The following is an 18,361-nucleotide window of genomic DNA, read 5'->3' on the forward strand; positions in this document are numbered from 1 at the left end:
ATGATGAGTTTGTTGCGGGTCTATATCGAGTAAAAGTCTTTAATTTTCGAGTCAAACTTCCTAAGGATAAACATGAGACTCGTACTTGACGAATTTCAACCTAATATGATAAGGTTGGGTTTTTTTTTTAAAAAACTGAGTCGGATAATGATATAATCTTTTCGGACTTATATTGATATAGAGTCGGAGACATTGTTATGATGGCCTGTTTCGGCGACACCACGCGTCAATTCCGACTCATGGGGAGGGAAAACGTTGCACTAAGCGTTGATGTGGAAGAACAAGCGAAGCAAACCTCTTAAAGGCCGTGACCGAAGCGAAAACTCTTCTCGATCCGCTTGGATTCGTCTCGGCAGAGTACTGAGTACGCTAGCTACGGTGATACACGTTCAACACCAGGCCATTAAATCCAATGCCATTAAACAGGCATTAATTAGACCAAGATATACTGGTTTAATTATATATAAACATGGCAATTTTATCAAAAATAAAAGGCAATGAAATCAATTTAATTCCTATTATTTGCACTATTCCTTCATAAATCATTCTTTCATTTATTCAAAAAATTACCTCTTTAGTATTAGTTTTCCATAATTTTGGGGTTTAAAGAGCTTTCTTTTATGCTTCTTCCCATATTTTCCCATTCTCTGTACGTATCTACATTCATGTAATATATATATGTATGTATGTAACCGTGTGCTAATCACACAAATCATCATATGATCTCTTTCAATATGAAATTTCTCAGCCTTTTCTTGGTGTTCATCTGGTGTTTTGTTTCTGTCTCTGATGCCTATAGAAACTTCTTCGTTGGTGGCAATGAGTTGGCTGCTAGACAAAGTTTCCAGGTCGATGTCATCCTCGGTAAGACTTTTGGTTCTCTGTTTGCTTGCTTTGCTTCGATTTGAATGTGTTCTTAACCATATCTCGATCACTGATGCTGCAGGGCAATTGCGATCTTCCAAGCATCACGGTCATCGTCGTCGTGTAGTAGGACCAGCATTGGCTCCTAGATCTCCATCACCTGTAGCTGAACCTCCTAAAGAATCAAGACCATCCCTGGGGCCAGTACACTCTCCCAAGCATCATGGTCCTATTTCAGGGCCAGCATTGGCTCCTAAATCTCCCAAGCATCATGGTCCTGTTTCAGGGCCAGTATTGGCTCCTAAATCTCCCAAGCGTCATGGTCCTGTTCCAGGGCCAGCCTTGGCTCCTACATCTCCCAAACATCACGGTCCTGTTGTAGCGCCGGCTTTGAGGCCAACACAGTCTCCATATCATCATGGTCCGACTTCTAGTCCAGGCTTGTCCCCTAGATCTACAGCACCTATAACTAAACCTCCTAAAGAATCAAGACCATCACCTTGGCCAGCACACTCCCCCAAGCATCATGGTCCGGTTTCAGGGCCGGCCTTGGCTCCTACATCTCCCAAGCATCACGGTCCTATTGTAGCGCCTTCTTCGGGGCCAACACGCTCTCCGTATCAACACAGTCCAAATGCTAGTCCAGGCTTGTCTCCTACATCTACAGCACCTGTGGCTGAACCTCCTAAAGAATCAAGACCGTCTCCTTGGCCAGCACACTCTCCCAAGCATCATGGTCCGGTTTCAGTCCCAGCCTTGGCTCCTACATCACCAACACCCGGTGCAGCACCTCCTAAAGAATCATTTGCTTCACCTGGATCATCTCCATGGTCTGCACACTCTCCCGATCACCGTGGTCCAGTTTCTGGGCCAACAACCTCGACTCCTAGTCCTACATATGTGTCACCGGTTGCTGAACCTCCTAAACAATCATCTGCACCATATTCAGTCCCAACACATCCTCCTAAAACTTCATCTCCATCTCCACGTTCAGCATCACCCCAAGCTTCAACTCCACCTTCTTTCAATCGTCCTATTCAGGCACCAACTTCAAACCCACCAGCTCCACCACAGGCTATTCCATCTCAATCACCGATAGATTCATCGACACCTCCTGATACACAAATAGGCTCTCCGACTAGTGAGTTCGAGCCGGCTGTGGCTCCTGCAAAGGCATTTGCCACTGCAACTAATTCCAGTGTTATGGTTTTAGCAGCTAGTGTCTTCTTGAGTATGGTACTTGGTAGCTTTGTGGGTGTTTTCTAGAACTATTGAATAATTAAGTACTGATTTAGAAATTATTTTTTATGCTTAATTCGGTCGGTTAATTATCTTTTTTATTCTTGTTGATTTTTTATGTGTTCTATAATATGTATTTTAATAAATCATCATTACATTGACATTTTAAAACATACATATATATATATTTGTTTATTTATTTATAATTTTAATTTCATGTAAAAAATAATTTGAATTTAGCGAATTCATAAATTTTTTATGAATAAATTAGAGTTTCCAATATTAAAAAATAGATATATATTATTTAATTTCATATCTTTAATTACCAAATTTGTGTTTATTTGACCATGAATTTCACATTAATTTTTTTCTAGTTTATTTCATTTTTATAAAAAAAATCCCATAATGATTTTCTTTCCATGAAGAATTTATAACATAAAATTTTAATTGCTTAACATTTTTATTGTTAAAGATCATTATTTAAATTTTGCTTAATTTGATCTTAAAATTTTTGATTACGTTCGTACAAATATTATATACTTAGAAGTTTTTAAACCTATTGTACATAATTCTTAACGATATGGTGTTTTTGTTCGTTTTGTCTAGAAAGTTTATTCAAGATCAACGTGTTATAAATTTTTTGATATATTGCCATTTATTTTACTTAATTTTGTACCATTCATTAACTCAAAATTTAGGTAATTGATAAATTTATATTAACATGTTAAAAAGGGTTAAATACACTCTTCATTCAAGGTTTTGGCGCGAGGGTTTTGTCGAGTTAAATGTTGATGGTGCCGATGGACCCATGGCTGTAGGGGCGGTGGTGTGAGATTCAGATGTTTTTATATTGGCCTTTTTGTATTGATTGTCCTCGGGACGTGGATTCTATCGAATCTCACGCTATTTGTTTCCATTTTTGTCTTATCATTGAATTGGGATTTTTATTGTCGAAAGTGATGCATGTCCATCAGCTCATCAATCTGGTTTCTCAAGTCTCTGTTTCATCCTAGTTAAGACCCGTCGCATTTTTTACACTATTTTCTATTAATGATTAAATGACTATTTAAAAAAAAACTAAAAGTTTTAGAAATTATAATAGTATCATTAAACTCAAACGATTATAAAATATTTTTCATTTGTAATGTACAATGGCCATTTTATATAATTTGATATATTTAATTATTATTTTATAATTAATTTAAACTTCCGATCAGTCATATACAGTCAATTCCTTCATATGTCGATATATAAGTATATGTCGAACACGAATATAAAACAAAAATAATTTACGGAAAATGAAAAATCCCAACAACATAAATTATGATCGGATAACCTACGAATTATTATTTTGTCATTGTCTTTAACCCTATACCTAAAGTCGTTACAACACATACGTTGTACTTCCGTGTCATTCTCTCTAACAGGCATAGAAGATGATCTTTGGAAATCTTCCTTCTGTAAACTAGAGATGGTCGTCGCGGAAATAGAAGACGACGGTCTAAGTAAAGGTGCACCGACCCGGCTTGAAGTTTCATTAGCAAAAACCGGGGAAGGAGTGGATGCAGCAACATTTGGTGGAGGTTGCAACTCTACCTCAGTGTATGTGTCGTTGCCGTCTTCGTGAATATCAATCACTCGTGGTCATCTTCCTCGAGCGACATTACAGTACTTGTGTCTGTATGTATGGTTGAATCATCGGTGAAACGTCCGAGCCTCCTCCTTCTCCTTGCTGCCTTACCCCATCCGTGGATTGTCTCCCGTATCCTTTGTGGAATTAGTGCCGCCTTGTAGTTTGTTCCCATCTGAAAGAACAGAGATTTAGTAGATGCAGCATGCATAGTCATCGGTTAAAATGTTTTTCTCTATTGAAACGATTGGTTCGGACATTGATGTAGAGTTGATACCGTAAAATGTACTACAAAAAACTGTTTTTAAGCAGTTAAAAAGACAGTTGGATATGATCGCATCCACAACGTATAAATATTTATACCGGACACTCGTATCTGAAACCGAGTAACACTGAAAGTTGGAGTGGTATGTGTCTGTTGGGGGTGTGGGGTTATGTAGCTACTCCCCTGAGCATGAGCACATGCTCGATAGTAACTTCTCCGGAGAAAATGATAAATTCAAGGCCAAAGTAGGTGGCGATTTCGGCAACTAATTCTCTATATACAGGTGATTCTTAATGTTCGAATTTGCTTCGATTGTTTTCTCCGTGTGAAAGCGATGTTAATGAACAAATGCAATACCTGAGTGACCAAAGCATAGAGTGGAAGAGTGATGTAGCTACAGATAAACTGCCCGGCGAACCTACGAGGTAAGCAGAATCAAGTAAGGACACATGATCGGTGAAAGCCGTAAAATAAAACCAAGACTCGATAGAAACATGCACGTACCCCAAAATAAGTCGTATGTAAACAAGCGTATGGTTATGGATGAAGCATGAATCGTAGCCAAACTGCCACTGCAATTATATCAAAAGACCGTAAGTAATTAGCGTGAATATAATACCGAAGTTGAGCTTGATGTTCAACTCAAAAGCATAATCGAGATTGTTATTGGATAATGATCAGAGAAGAGAAATACCCAGAACCAAAAAAACGAAGCCAGTTCGAATGCATTCTGCAAAGAAATGAGACGAGAACATTAGTCGGATGAAATGCCAGTTGTGAATAATAACAGTCTTTTACTTGATTGCGTTGCAGTAAACAACCACCTGGAATAGAATGAAATGGATAAGGGATAACAACCATTCCGGCTTCTTAAACCAGAAAAGTTCGTCCCGAGGCCTCAGCTTTGGTCTGCTAAAAGAGCCAGTAAGATTAGCCGTCTCTAACGCCAAAGTTGCAATGACGTGCTGTAGCTTTGCACCCACAAGGAGAACAAGCTGCACACGAGGTTATGAACATGCAAAATAAGAATAACACGAAAAGATTTGGCAACTGGAATCACCCTAGCTTGTGTTGGGCATATATTCATGTCCGTCACTCGAACTCAAGTCCAAGTAACATAAACAGTGAAGGCCGAAAATAATACCGACAAGAAAAGGCAGAAGACTTACGGCAATGGGAATGATTGCTATCCAGAAATATAGATTAGACCCTGTAAGAAAGGAAAATAGCCAATGAATTATGAGTCCAGTGAGTTAGGACACACTACTTGAAAATTCAGGTAGGCAACAAGATCAGAACTATCATTCCTATACTCAAAAGTTCAGATAGGCAACGAGATGAGAACTGTTATTCCTACATACACGTTTCCGCTTTAAACAACCCGAAAATGTGGATTGCTTGAGAGGTGACAACATGAAAACATACTTATGAAGCATAATAATTCATTCTCAATTTACTATGTACGGTACCTTTCACGTTGAACAGCATAAAGGCAACAACAAATCCCCAGAGCGGACCACTGCAAGATATTAACAAACAGAACTTCAGCAATCTTCGATGCACAAATCAACTCAACCTTGAAGCCCACTTTTGGAGCAAAAACAAACTTTTGGGACACTTTGACAGAGAAAACAATGAGAATGTTCTTTATGAAAACATTACTTGCCTAACACCAACAATCCGTTGAAATTCTTCCTCCATAGAACGAATCATATAGCTATGAAAATCGTACTTTGACTTCAGGTTGTGATTCTGCCATGAATATGAAAAACAAAAGGCATACATGTTCATAAGTGATAAGAAACAATTTAGTGCTGAGAGAACATTTCTACATATAGAGTTTGCTCACCAAACAAGAAGAAAAGAAAGCTGAAGAACAATACGAACTGAGATCTCGGTAGCATAAATAGTTTGCTCACCATGATGAAGCCTTTACGGAGAGTGAGATAGTCAGCACGAACAACCGAATACCCGAATTGCTGGAAGAAACATTTCTGCAGGTTGAAAATAAGAATTGAAGGCAATTATGCAAATAATTACAACAAAATGCATATCAATGAAATTATTGAATCTGAAGTTCAAAGTAAACAAAGCAAGAAGAAATGTTCGACACCTACCACCCAGATAAGAAGACTGTTTTTGGTCCAAGGGTTCGATGTGTGGCTTATGACAAAAGTTGTTTGTCTTCGCATTATCGACTCTCTTGCTTTTTCTGATAAAAATTCGAAAAAGAATCTTTTTAATAACTTCGAAAACAGCTGATAACATGTATGGAAACATCAAAATCCGTTCTTAGAAATTTAATAAATGCAACTATACAGTAATGGCACCCTTTTAAATCACACGCGGTGTGGGTGTCGAATATTGGTATCTGTCTAACATGGTAGAGGATCACATCCCCATATCCATGTCCGAAAATGTATCAAAAATGGGTGCCAAACATGGGTACAAGAAAAATGAAGAGACAGAACAACATACACAGCATCGGTTCTCCATCCGAAACTTATATCAACATAAATGATAAAAGAAACAGTATTATCCTAACCTATCAATAATATACAGTTTAGCTTACCATTTAGTATATCATGTCGATCCATACGAGCTTCATCCTCCCAAGCTCTCCAACTATGAATCTACCAAACAGTTACATATCAAGACGGAAGCAAATAATATCAACATAAAACTGTTACATGCAACTGCAAACTTTAGGAGTGTTTTTTTTTTTAACATTCAAGGGCCTAACCTTCACAATTGCAAGTAACATTGTTAAGCAACTGTATGATACATGTGTGATTGCCATGACAAAAATGAAGCGATGCAACTGCTCGAGACCTTCGTACGAAACAAAAGGCTCATGACCCTGAAGAACAGAATAGTTTCAAGATGTTAGATCATATACGGAAGAAAAAAAGAATGAAAACGCCGAAAAAGAATAAATTAAACTACTATAACTAAATGTGGAGTCGATATATAGATTAGTTACATGCCTCTTTGCAGGTATTCCGGTTCATGCCATTCAAAATTCTCCTAAATAAGCGAAAATCAGAAGCCATCAAAAGCTTACGCTCCTTGGAAGTATCATCTTCAAGTTCTTCATTGATCTCGGACCTGGTGCATGGTGCAAAGGTACTATTGTAGAACTTTGAAGGAATGCAAATATTAGCTATTATGCTTGAGGTTGCTATTAGAAGGAGCGATATGAAACCAAGCAGCATTAACTCTAAAGTCGAAGTCCAAATGCAGCACCATAAATATGAGAGACAAAAAGAAAGGGAGCTAAAGTTAATTCATGAAAAATTGTTATTCAAACACCAAATAAGAAAATACAGTCGGCTGCATGTAAAAATATACGAAAATACCTTCTTTCATCTTCTCCACCGCCGCAAGCAGAGGTTTCCGATTAGTTTTCCTTAACCACTGAAACAAATTAGTAGAAGAAGTCACAAGACATTTTTAAGCATACCAAGAACCTCATTACCAAAAGAATTATGTTCAGCAGTCTATGGACATAATTCCACTGTTCGGAATTAAACTTAACTTCACCTGAATCCTCTGGTGCATATTTTGTCAGTGGAAAGTAATTAAAGAACCGATCGATTTCATGTAAAAAGGCATAACAAAAACTCTAAAGTCCAGGTGACATAGTATGATCATATCATATTCAACAAATTCGAACCTGCTCTTGCCAGCATAATCTCTTAAAAAAAGTATTCAAATTCAACTCAAGAATAATCTGAGCATGCTAGATACCGAAGCGTACGAGCCGGAAGTGTTTGTAGACGAGATGAACAACACAAATCACATTGCTTTTGCAGTGAACTGGGAAATTCAGATTAGAAGAAACGACGACAAAGCTTTTCAAGACATCATAACTTGGCAGTCAAAACCAATTTTTAGCAACTAACAACACAATTAGTAATCAAATTAAAAGAAAAAAAATCCCCAATTACAATCTAAACAGAATTTCATTGTTAGATACAGACCTAGCACATGAGAGTTTATTGAATTTCTATCTAAAAACTCATAATTGCATAATCTCGTTCAACAAAAAGCTACAAACACGATAGAGACACCAACAATTGGAAGCTAAGAACCGGCTTCTCACCTTGCTTAAGCGATGAATCGAGCGCTCCACGATCAAAGATACCACAACAAAGATTGTCAAAACAGTAGCAACAGACCATGTTGGAGTCAATGCCAATGATCTCATTTCTTTATCATTCTTCACATCTTCCACCATTTTTAAACAATCCTAGTGAACCCTTATAAGCTTTTTTCCCACCACCAAAAACCTATCTCAGAAGCTTATCCCACTAATTCTTCAAGAGCAACAAACTGATCTTACAGCATATTAACACTAAAATCAGCATATTTGACTTCACAGAAAAATGCATTTTTTCTACAAATCTTCAACACTCTTAAATCAACAAAAAGGATGAAAAGGGTACTTCCCATTCAACATAAAACACCCAAAATACACTAAAAAGAAGCTTTTGGACAACAAAACCCAAGCTTTAGCATAAATCAAGGTAGAACCTTGCTTTGAGCTATGAAGCTGAGAAGAACACCAAAAACGAGGTATTGGGTGGCGTTTTATCAGCCTTCTCTTTTATGCAGTAATGAGGTTTGATCCAGGTACTGAAGAAATTAAACTTTCTCGTACAAATTAAGGAAACCAGAACTTTAAAGACAGAGTTAATGTTTCCAACAGCTCTTTGCCACTCAAATGCTAACGGCTTCTTCTCTGTCTTAAGTTTGAACACCCCTTGTAATAAATGTTCATTTTTTCCCACTTTTTTGTGAGACAAAAACAAAAAGGAAGAAAAGACAGAGGGACTGAAGTGAATACAGTTATATCAGATCTCTTCTTCCGGCAAAAAAAGAACAGATTTTCAATAAACCTGGGAAAACCCAAAGTGGAATTGACAATTTTCTTAAAAACACATTGAAAATTATGCTCTTCTAATTCATGGAAAAAGTAAAAATGGAGTTTTGAGAGCTTCTCTGTAGGCGAAAAATTTAATGAAGAGGTGGCAACTGGCAATGCTGATGCACATGGACCTACAGCGTAACAGCGGGAGAGATCTCACTAATCACTTCAATATTGTATAAATGGCTTAATTCATCCCCCAGTCCCTTTTACTCTGAAATTTTTAAATTTAATCTCTGTGAAAGAATTTCATGAAATTCTCTATTTACCTCATTAAAATTAAGACCCAATTGACGATACCATTAATGAATTTTTACTAAATTTCATTTTTTTCCTGATATTTAAATGTATGATTTAAAATTTAAAGTAAATTTATCAACTTAACTTTAATTATCAATATAAATAAATATAAAATATAAAAACTAAAAATAAAGTTTATATTGAGTTTCATCGTATATGTGAATGTCATGCATAAAATTTAATTTAAATTTCAGATTTACAATATATGATAACTTATTTTAATTGTAAATATATGAATATCATATCATAATGACTATGATTCCACATACAAATTATATATATATATATATATATATAATAACAATTATTTTCGGTTCCTCAAATCTAGTAGGAAACTTCTTGTACCGACAAAATATGTGTTTAATAATCCTAACATGATTTGTTATAGTTTACTTAATTATAAGGGTAAACTAAGTTCTCATCACTTAACTTTGATCATATTTTTGTTTTAGTCACTAAACATTGAAAATATTTAATTTAATCATTCAACTTTTGAATTACTTTCTTTTTTGTCACTTGAACATTAAATCATAAACAACGGGATAACATAGTTTTTTTTTTTGCTGACATGGAAACCATCTCATATTCTCTCTCTCTTTTTCATTTCATCATCTCTCCATCACCTTTAAATTTCTTAGAGTTTCATTTTCATCTTCATTATCTATAGTGTTAATATTTGGTGTCTTTTCTAATCACATTAGACTTTGCATAACTCATTTCGACATTCTCTGTCATTTTATCAGTTTAAATTTTAAAAAAAATATATTTGTAAAACTCGTGAAACTTCAATCTTTATCAAAGAAAAAAACTATTTTGATTTATAGTTCCTATCATCCAATCACCGTAGAATTATAATATATTGTTCGTTTTCAATTTCTTCATCTTCTCATTATTGGAATTTAGAAGAATATTCCCCAGCATCGTAAAATTAGAGAGAATTCAAAAAAACTATATTAAAAATATGAGAATGAAAATTTCAAGAGTAAAATAAAAATTTGAGATATTTTCATAATCTTGTAAACAATAGATATCTTGTCATAACATCGTTAAATAATTAACATTGAAATAATAAAAAATAGAGTATATCAAAATTAAATGATCAATTTAAAATTTATAAAGTTTAATGATCAAAATATAAATATGATCAAAGTTGAATGATAAATTATAATTTTTCCTAAGAATAATTCTAATCATTTTAGTTATTAAAGTAGTTATTTTTTATTTTTATTTTATTTTTTTAAGGTCAAAACCAAGATGTAAGCGATGGGGCCCTTCATCACAATTTTCCATACGCGCATCAAGGAGGAATTAGCGTTATTAATATTTTTGCTTTTATTTTCCTCCGACATGGGTTCCAAGTTAGGGATGGACTTCGGACTGTCGGGTTTTTTTTTTAAAAAAAATTAGATTCTGGGTAGGGACGAATTTTTTAAATGCGATATTTGGGTCGGGTTGGGTCGAATTCGATTTTATGGTGAAAATACATGATTCGGAAAAAATATAATTTTATCTTATATTTTTATAAATAATTACAATAATACCCTCAATATATTATTTTTCAATTAAATCACGGTTTTATTGAATAATAATAATATTTTTTATTATTTTGGATCGAGTCGGATCAAAATTGGATTTTATCTCAAAAATTTGATCGAATTCGGATCGAATGGATGATATATATTTTTCAGGTCGTGTCGGGTTGGTCGAAATCCGACCCATGCCAATCCCTATTCCAAACCACATGCAGAATCAGTTTAATTAATAATTTTTAAACAAGTTCAATTAATAAATTGAAATACTTGAAATAATCTCTAACCAAAAGAAAATTCATTTATTCTAATCTATAATTATAGTAAATACATATAAAAAATTATATGATATATAGATGATATAAATTTTATTTTATAACAATATTTTTATTTCACTGATTATCTATTTTATTTAGAATTTAAGATTTATAAGTTTGAAGTTTAAGATTTAAAATTAAAATTTATCATTTATAATGCAAGATTTTAGTTTTTGGGGTTTTAAATTTTAATATATATATTAATCAAGCAATTGGTTCAAATACTCTTACATTATTCCAAATGATATAAAATCTTAAATAAAATTATTTGATTTGATTTACGATATTATAATGAGTTTAATATAATATTATTAATAAATGTTAAATAAGAGTATAAAGTAACGTTCAGATCTAATTTTAGTAACAACTATTCAGAAGTACTAGAGCCTCTAATTTCTTGCATTTAATGTAACGTTTGAAAATGTTACATTTTGATTATTTTTTAATTTTATTAAAAATTGAATATTTAAATTAAAATAAGAGTTTATAATTATTATCGTAAATTAAATACAATAAAAGTTTACAATTATCATCGTAAACTAAATAATTTTTTCAATTTAATATTTTATTAATTTAATCATTCTAAATTAAATTTTACAGATTGTTTGGACCATCCGATCAAATTTGACTATAATTTAAATAAAATGAAAATGTATTTTATTTAAGAATAATTATAACAATTAATAAAAATATAATTTTTTATTATTTGAAAATTAAAAATAGGTAGTTTAGGTGGATCAAGCTGGGCCTAACCCGAGCATGAACTAGGACGTTTTTTTATATAAAAAATCAAGCCTTAGTCGAACACAGCCCACGGGCACATTTATTTTAAAAAATATATGATATAGATATATTTGAATGTATATATATATAGTTTGATTGAAATAATTTATTGATAATGATAGTTATTTTATAGATTGCTCTTGTATAGACTTTACAATATTAGACATAACATAAAAAAATATATAGGTATATATATATATATATATTAATTGCATCAATAATATGTATAATTATTTTTAAAATAATTTAATATATTGATGAGTTTGGATTTGAAATTTATTTGACTATAATGGCTTTGAATTGGATAATATTTTGGGTATGAGTTTAGATTTAAATATTTTTAAAATATAAAATTTTAATATATATTTTAAAGTCAATACTTTTAATTTTAAAATTGAAATCAATATGATTTAAAGGATGGATAAAACATCCCATCCTAGTGTCTCCATTGTTTTAGAGATTTGATATATTTTTATGATAATTATTTTTACTCGTAAAATATTTTCCTTCTAAAATTTTAGAATTTTATTATCTAACATAGAACCTTGTGTCCATCTCTATTAACTCAGATACATTCGAGTGAATTAAAAACTCAATCCAACTCATAATCATACATAAATATAAGTATATTAAAAATAGAAACATTTAATTAGCAAGCAAATTATGAAATAAACCTAAGGGTGTTGGGTTCACATGTAAGATTACCAGTGGGATAAAAGATTACCAGGGAATAGGATTACTGGGATGTTGTATTTTGTGTTTGGTTGATTTAGTAGTAATGTAAGATTGTCGTGTTTGGTTAAAGAAATAAAAGATTATTGGAATGTAATTTGACCAAATTGTCCTTATTATTATGTGTATAATATTTTCAAGTTGTAAAATATTATATATTTTCTTTAAAAATTAATTCATATATAATTTTTTTCAAAATTAAAAATATAAAAAATGTTTAATGAAAGGGTAAAATTTATTTTAACCCCTGAACTCTATAAAATTTTAATTATAGACTTTTTTTGTAAATCAAAAAAAATTAAGGATAAATTTATAATTTAACATTCGATAATTTTATTATTCAATGATAGAAGAATGATATTTTTGGAAAAAAAATTTAAGGGCATTTAGTCCAAAAGCCGGTAATGTTATACCTAAGGGAATAGAGGTAATGACATTCCCGGTAATATACCCCAAAAAATCCACTATTAGTAATAAAATATTACCGGGAATGACATTCCCGACCAAACCAAACGATGGAATATAAATTCTATTCCCAAAGAAATCTCACATTCCCCATCCAAACGCCCCTAAAAGCTAACGCAAAAGAATCAACCAAAATCCACATGCCGCTCTCCTTGTTTCACGGTCCCAACGTGACTGACGGTCTATGTCTCGACTCTCCGATAATACGTATATCTCAATTTATCCATGTTTTATTTATAAACTAATGTGACGTACGGATTAGTTGCTCGATAATATTACTAATAAAATGGCATATATTCCGGCATTCGTCTGTAGAAATTCCTGAAATCATATGTATATGTTATTAATAATTAAAATGGCATATATTCCGGCATTCGTCTGTAGAGAAATTCCTGAAATCATATATGTATATGTTATTAATAATTAAAACAAATCATATATGTATATGTTATTAATAATTAAAACAAATTGTTAAAAAAAAGTTACCTCTCCTATACTAATGCCCTATTTGTCTGTGCTTACTACCCTGATGTGATGACCTGCCTAAAAGGAAACTTCGAAAAAAACGATAATGATTTTATCTAATTCTTCGATGGAAAATAATGATTTTATCGGTCAGTATCCAAATACTCTAAACCCTTAAATAAGTTTTAAACAAAATATTTTTCCTTCAAACAATATTATATCACTAATTATATCTAATTAACAGCTCATGGAAAATAAGAAAAAATAAAAAAAAATATAGTTTTAATTTTAAAAGGAACAGACAGGGACGTTACTGAAGGTGGCCATGTCCCATGTGCGCCAATACGGCGGATTTTAACGGGTCCTTTTGACATCATTTTTAATTCAGATTCCCTTCTGTATTGGTTAACGCCGTTAATGTTTTTTTATTAAGCTGCTTTAGTTTTTACAGTTAATACTTACAATTGTTTTGTAGCCATATGATTCATTAGTACTTAATTTGATAAAATACACATAATTAATTAATTAATTTAAAATTTTATTATATTATATCAAGATAAATCTAAGATCAAATATTGAGATGAACAAATTATCTAAGTTTAAAACAAATGAAAATTATCAGATATCCAATCTAAAAATTTAAAGATAATATTGATATTCTCTCTAAAATAAAATCTCTAGTTGGCCTAATGTAGTCCTCTCATTTTCTTTCTTTCTTTTGCTTAACTTCCTTTTAATTTAGATCTAAATAAACATCCTCTCAATTTTATTTTTCTTTTTCGTATATTCTTGAAGCATTTATTTTACCTGCTTTATGATACACTTTTTTATTGTTATGATAGTTTGTCATTTCATATTGTATTCATCATTATAAACACCTCTCAAATTTTCTTTTTTTTCTTTTTATTACTGTTGACGGTCTCATATAATTAGATCCATTTTCCGAAAGTTTGTTGATGCATTAAAAACCATTTGCAGAATAACATGTTCGTTTGATTGTCTCAATCTCCATGTTTACATCAAAAACGTGTCTAAATTTCAACAGAGGCATAAAAATTATTAATAATTACAAGATTTTTGAAATATTAAGTATGTATTTAAGGGAATGTTATAATTTTATTTTTCTTCGCACCCTTTAAGTTTCTAATGTTAAGATTATGTTATTTTTGTTGTACCTTACTATTAGACCAAAATTTTAGAAAAAAACAAAAATCTCTTTCATTCTCCATGTACCTTCATCTCTAAATATCGTAGCATTTTACTGATAATGCATGAAATGATACACATCATCAAATATAAGTATAAGAATTAAATTATTTATAAAAGAGCATATTACATCACTTAATATGACACATAATTGAATTACATTATAAAACAACGGCAAGGACCTATGTAGTACTTTTACCTTTCTTTACCATTCTTCTATGAAAGAGAATGAATAAAAAGCTCAACGCGCCATACGGTCCCTACAATTTCACTCATTTAAAAGACCGTTAACTTTCACCGCCGTCAACACCGTCTCATTGGCTCTTCCAAAGCCGCGTAAAAGTGGGTCCCCTTTGATCGTTTGGTCCCACCCCTTCAGCCATTCTCTTCCGACCAAAAATGATATTAAGCAAACAAGCTCAAACAAACAATCAAAGCTTTTTTCATCATACTGAGAAAGGGTTTTCTTTCATCTTTAATGGAAGTGGTAAATTCCCAGGCAGCTTAAGATGCATTGAAAATACAGAAATTTATTTATTTCTCTTACTTATAAACTGCTGGGGTCCTCCAAATTTTCTCTGTTAATGACAGCGTAATGAACAGCCTGGAAAAGTTCTGCTACACATAAAAAGAAGGGTTCGTTTAAAAAAAAAAATCTGCTCACTTTCAATGTTATCTCAACTGGATTCAAAAACCCATTTCAGAAAATACTGGAAAATTTGGGTAAACTGGATTGTTTCCCATTTTGGCTTCATTTGGAAGGTAAGGCCATTGATGAAGATTTGATCTTTGAAAGTAAAGTTCATGTGTTTTTTCATTGTGTTTTGAATTGGGATTAGTGTTTAAAGATGGAGATGAAACCATGGAGTTTGATGTATTTGGTTTTAGATACTGTTTTGATTTTGTTTTGGGGTTTTAGAGTTGATGCTTCGTTTACTCCAGCTGATAATTATTGATTGCTTGTGGTTCTTCAAGAAATGTAACATTCCGAGGTAGAACTTTTGTTCCTGATTCAGGCCGTTATTCTCCTTCATTGAAGAGTGGAACTTCTTTTGTTGCTAGTTCCGATTCGATTGTTCCATCTCCGATTATGAATCGGCTCGAATTTTCTCCGGCATTGTTTCGTATGAGTTCGATATCCAGCGAGAAGGCCGCCATTGGATCCGGCTTTACTTCCATCCTCTTCCAAAATCGGGGCAGAACTTGACGTCGGCGCTGATAACAGTCGTCACCGACGATTTCGTGTTGTTGGACACCTTCACTTTCAAGAACTATAATGGTTCTTTTTTGTCAAGGAGTATGCAATCAATGTGACGGATACCTTAACACTCACCTTCGTGCTTCGAACAATTCGGTCTCGTTCGTTAACGGAATCGAAGTCATTTCTATCCCGGATTCCATCCTGCCTGACCAGGCTTTAGGCCTGAATCCGTCTGCACCTATTAGCGGACTTTCGGAGTTCGCTATGGAGACAGTTTATCGGTTGAACATGGGAGGGCCATTGATCACTGCCGAGAATGATACATTGGGGAGAACATGGGAGAATGATCTGAAATATCTCCATGTAAACAGTTCTGCTTTGAATGTTTCGGCCAATCCTGCTTCTATCAAGTACACTGCTTCGGTTACACCGGAAACGGCACCGAATTCGGTCTATGCCACTGCTGAAGCCATGGGAGATGCAAATGTAGCTAGCATGAACTTCAATGTAACTTGGGTCTTCCCCGTGGATCCGAACTTCAGGTACTTCCTCCGGGCACATTTTTGCGATATCTTCAGCCAATCTCTCAACACTCTGGTTTTCAATCTTTACATAAATGATGATACTGCTGTTGCAAGTCTTGATCTCTCAACATTGACTGGTGATCTAAATGTGCCTTATTATAAGGACTTTATCTCGAATTCTTCGGTGGAATCCGATACGTTGACAGTTAGCATTGGTCCCGATTCGATGGCGGATATCACTAATGGAACAATGAATGGATTGGAGATTATGAAGCTCAGCAATCATGCTGGAAGCCTCGATGGTCTTTCTTCGGTTAAGAACCTCATTCCGAGATCATCCTCGAAGAAAATACCAGGATAATAATCGGTTGTGTTGTTGGAGCTGTGGTTGCAGTAGCATTAGTCGGACTCTGCTATTGTTACACGGCGTCTCGCAGGTTGGAAACTACTCAGCAAGGACATTCATGCTGCCATTGCCATTATACGGGAACTCTCATACGATGACAAAAATTCGACTATATCGCAGAGGAGTGGAACAGCGAGCTGCATCTCGTTGGCTTCCTCCAATCTCGGCCGGTTATTCTCCTTCCAAGAAATCCTCGATGCTACAAACAATTCGATGAAAGCCTACTTCTTGGAGTTGGTGGTTTCGGAAGGGTCTACAAGGGAACACTTGAAGATGGGACTAAAGTTGCTGTGAAGAGAGGTAACCCCAGATCTGAACAAGGCATTGCTGAATTCCGCACCGAAATCGAAATGTTATCGAAGCTTCGGCACCGGCATCTCGTCTCTCTTATAGGGCACTGCGACGAAAGATCTGAAATGATTCTTGTTTATGAATATATGGCTAATGGACCCCTTAGAAGTCATCTCTATGGAACAGATCTACCTCCTCTGTCATGGAAGCAACGACTCGAGATATGCATCGGGGCTGCTAGGGGACTTCATTATCTCCACACTGGTGCAGCCCAAAGCATTATTCACCGAGACGTGAAGACGACGAACATCCTCTTGGACGAGAATTTCGTAGCCAAAGTAGCAGATTTCGGTCTCTCCAAAACCGGCCCAGCATTAGATCAAACACATGTGAGTACGGCTGTTAAGGGTAGCTTTGGTTACCTTGACCCTGAATATTTCAGAAGGCAGCAACTCACTGAAAAATCGGATGTTTACTCGTTCGGAGTGGTCCTGATGGAAGTTCTATGCACTAGGCCGGCTTTAAATCCGGTTCTCCCCCGAGAACAAGTTAACATCGCGGAATGGGCAATGAACTGGCAGAAGAAAGGCATGTTGGATCAAATCATGGACTCGAATCTGGTCGGGAAAGTAAATCCAGCTTCTCTTAAGAAGTACGGAGAGACGGCTGAGAAGTGCCTTGCCGAGTACGGCGTTGACAGGCCATCGATGGGAGATGTTTTATGGAACCTCGAATACGCATTTCAGCTGGAGGAGACCTCATCAGACTAATGGAACCTGATGATAACAGCACAAACCACATCCCGGCCATTCAGTTGACACCAATCGAGCTATTCGAACAGTGTAAGCATGATCGATGGCGGAAATTCCAGCACCGACGACAATGCCGAAGACACCGCTACCAGTGCAGTGTTTCGCAAATCGTAATCCTCGGGAAGATAGAGTGGAAAATTACAATCGGAAAACATCCCGAGAGATTGAATTAAGGTTTTTTTCTTATTACAATATACATTATGATTTTTCCGCTAATTTTCATTCATAATATATATATATATAATATTCAGTTTGTACTATAGTTGAGTGGAAAATTACATTTAAGCTGTAACGTTTCACTATTGTTGATTAATTTATCCGGGTTCCAAAAGCCCATTTTTATTACAAATTTTATATTATTTGAAGAATATTGAATGTTTTAAGTATATTTATAATGTATTA

At 34.1% G+C, this 18,361-nt stretch overlaps 1 protein-coding gene and 2 pseudogenes across 1 annotated transcript; 2 read left to right on the plus strand and 1 right to left on the minus strand.

Moving 5' to 3' along the window:
* Window positions 1–734: 734 nt before the first annotated feature.
* On the plus strand, window positions 735–2,137 carry LOC120189330 (leucine-rich repeat extensin-like protein 5). The gene is made up of 2 exons (XM_039192639.1): window positions 735–864; window positions 1,199–2,137. The coding sequence occupies exons 1-2, from the start codon at window positions 735–737 to the stop codon at window positions 2,128–2,130; spliced, it is 1,062 nt and encodes a 353-aa protein (XP_039048570.1). The 3' UTR covers window positions 2,131–2,137.
* A 1,202-nt stretch (window positions 2,138–3,339) lies between these two features.
* LOC120189332 lies at window positions 3,340–8,385 on the minus strand (annotated as a pseudogene).
* Window positions 8,386–15,516: 7,131 nt separating this feature from the next.
* On the plus strand, window positions 15,517–18,144 carry LOC120189311 (annotated as a pseudogene).
* Window positions 18,145–18,361: the final 217 nt, after the last annotated feature.

Source organism: Hibiscus syriacus, unplaced genomic scaffold, assembly GCF_006381635.1.
Source record: "Hibiscus syriacus cultivar Baekdansim isolate YM2019G1 unplaced genomic scaffold, ASM638163v2 tig00116954_pilon, whole genome shotgun sequence".
Taxonomy (NCBI): domain Eukaryota; kingdom Viridiplantae; phylum Streptophyta; class Magnoliopsida; order Malvales; family Malvaceae; genus Hibiscus; species Hibiscus syriacus.

Bases quoted from the DNA above. Each gene is read 5' to 3' on its own strand.
- LOC120189330 (XM_039192639.1), top strand. From the start codon at position 735: ATGAAATTTCTCAGCCTTTTCTTGGTGTTCATCTGGTGTTTTGTTTCT. The intron at 865-1,198 runs GTAAGACTTTTG...GTCCTGTTCCAG, and splicing joins CCAGGTCGATGTCATCCTCG to GGCCAGCCTTGGCTCCTACA.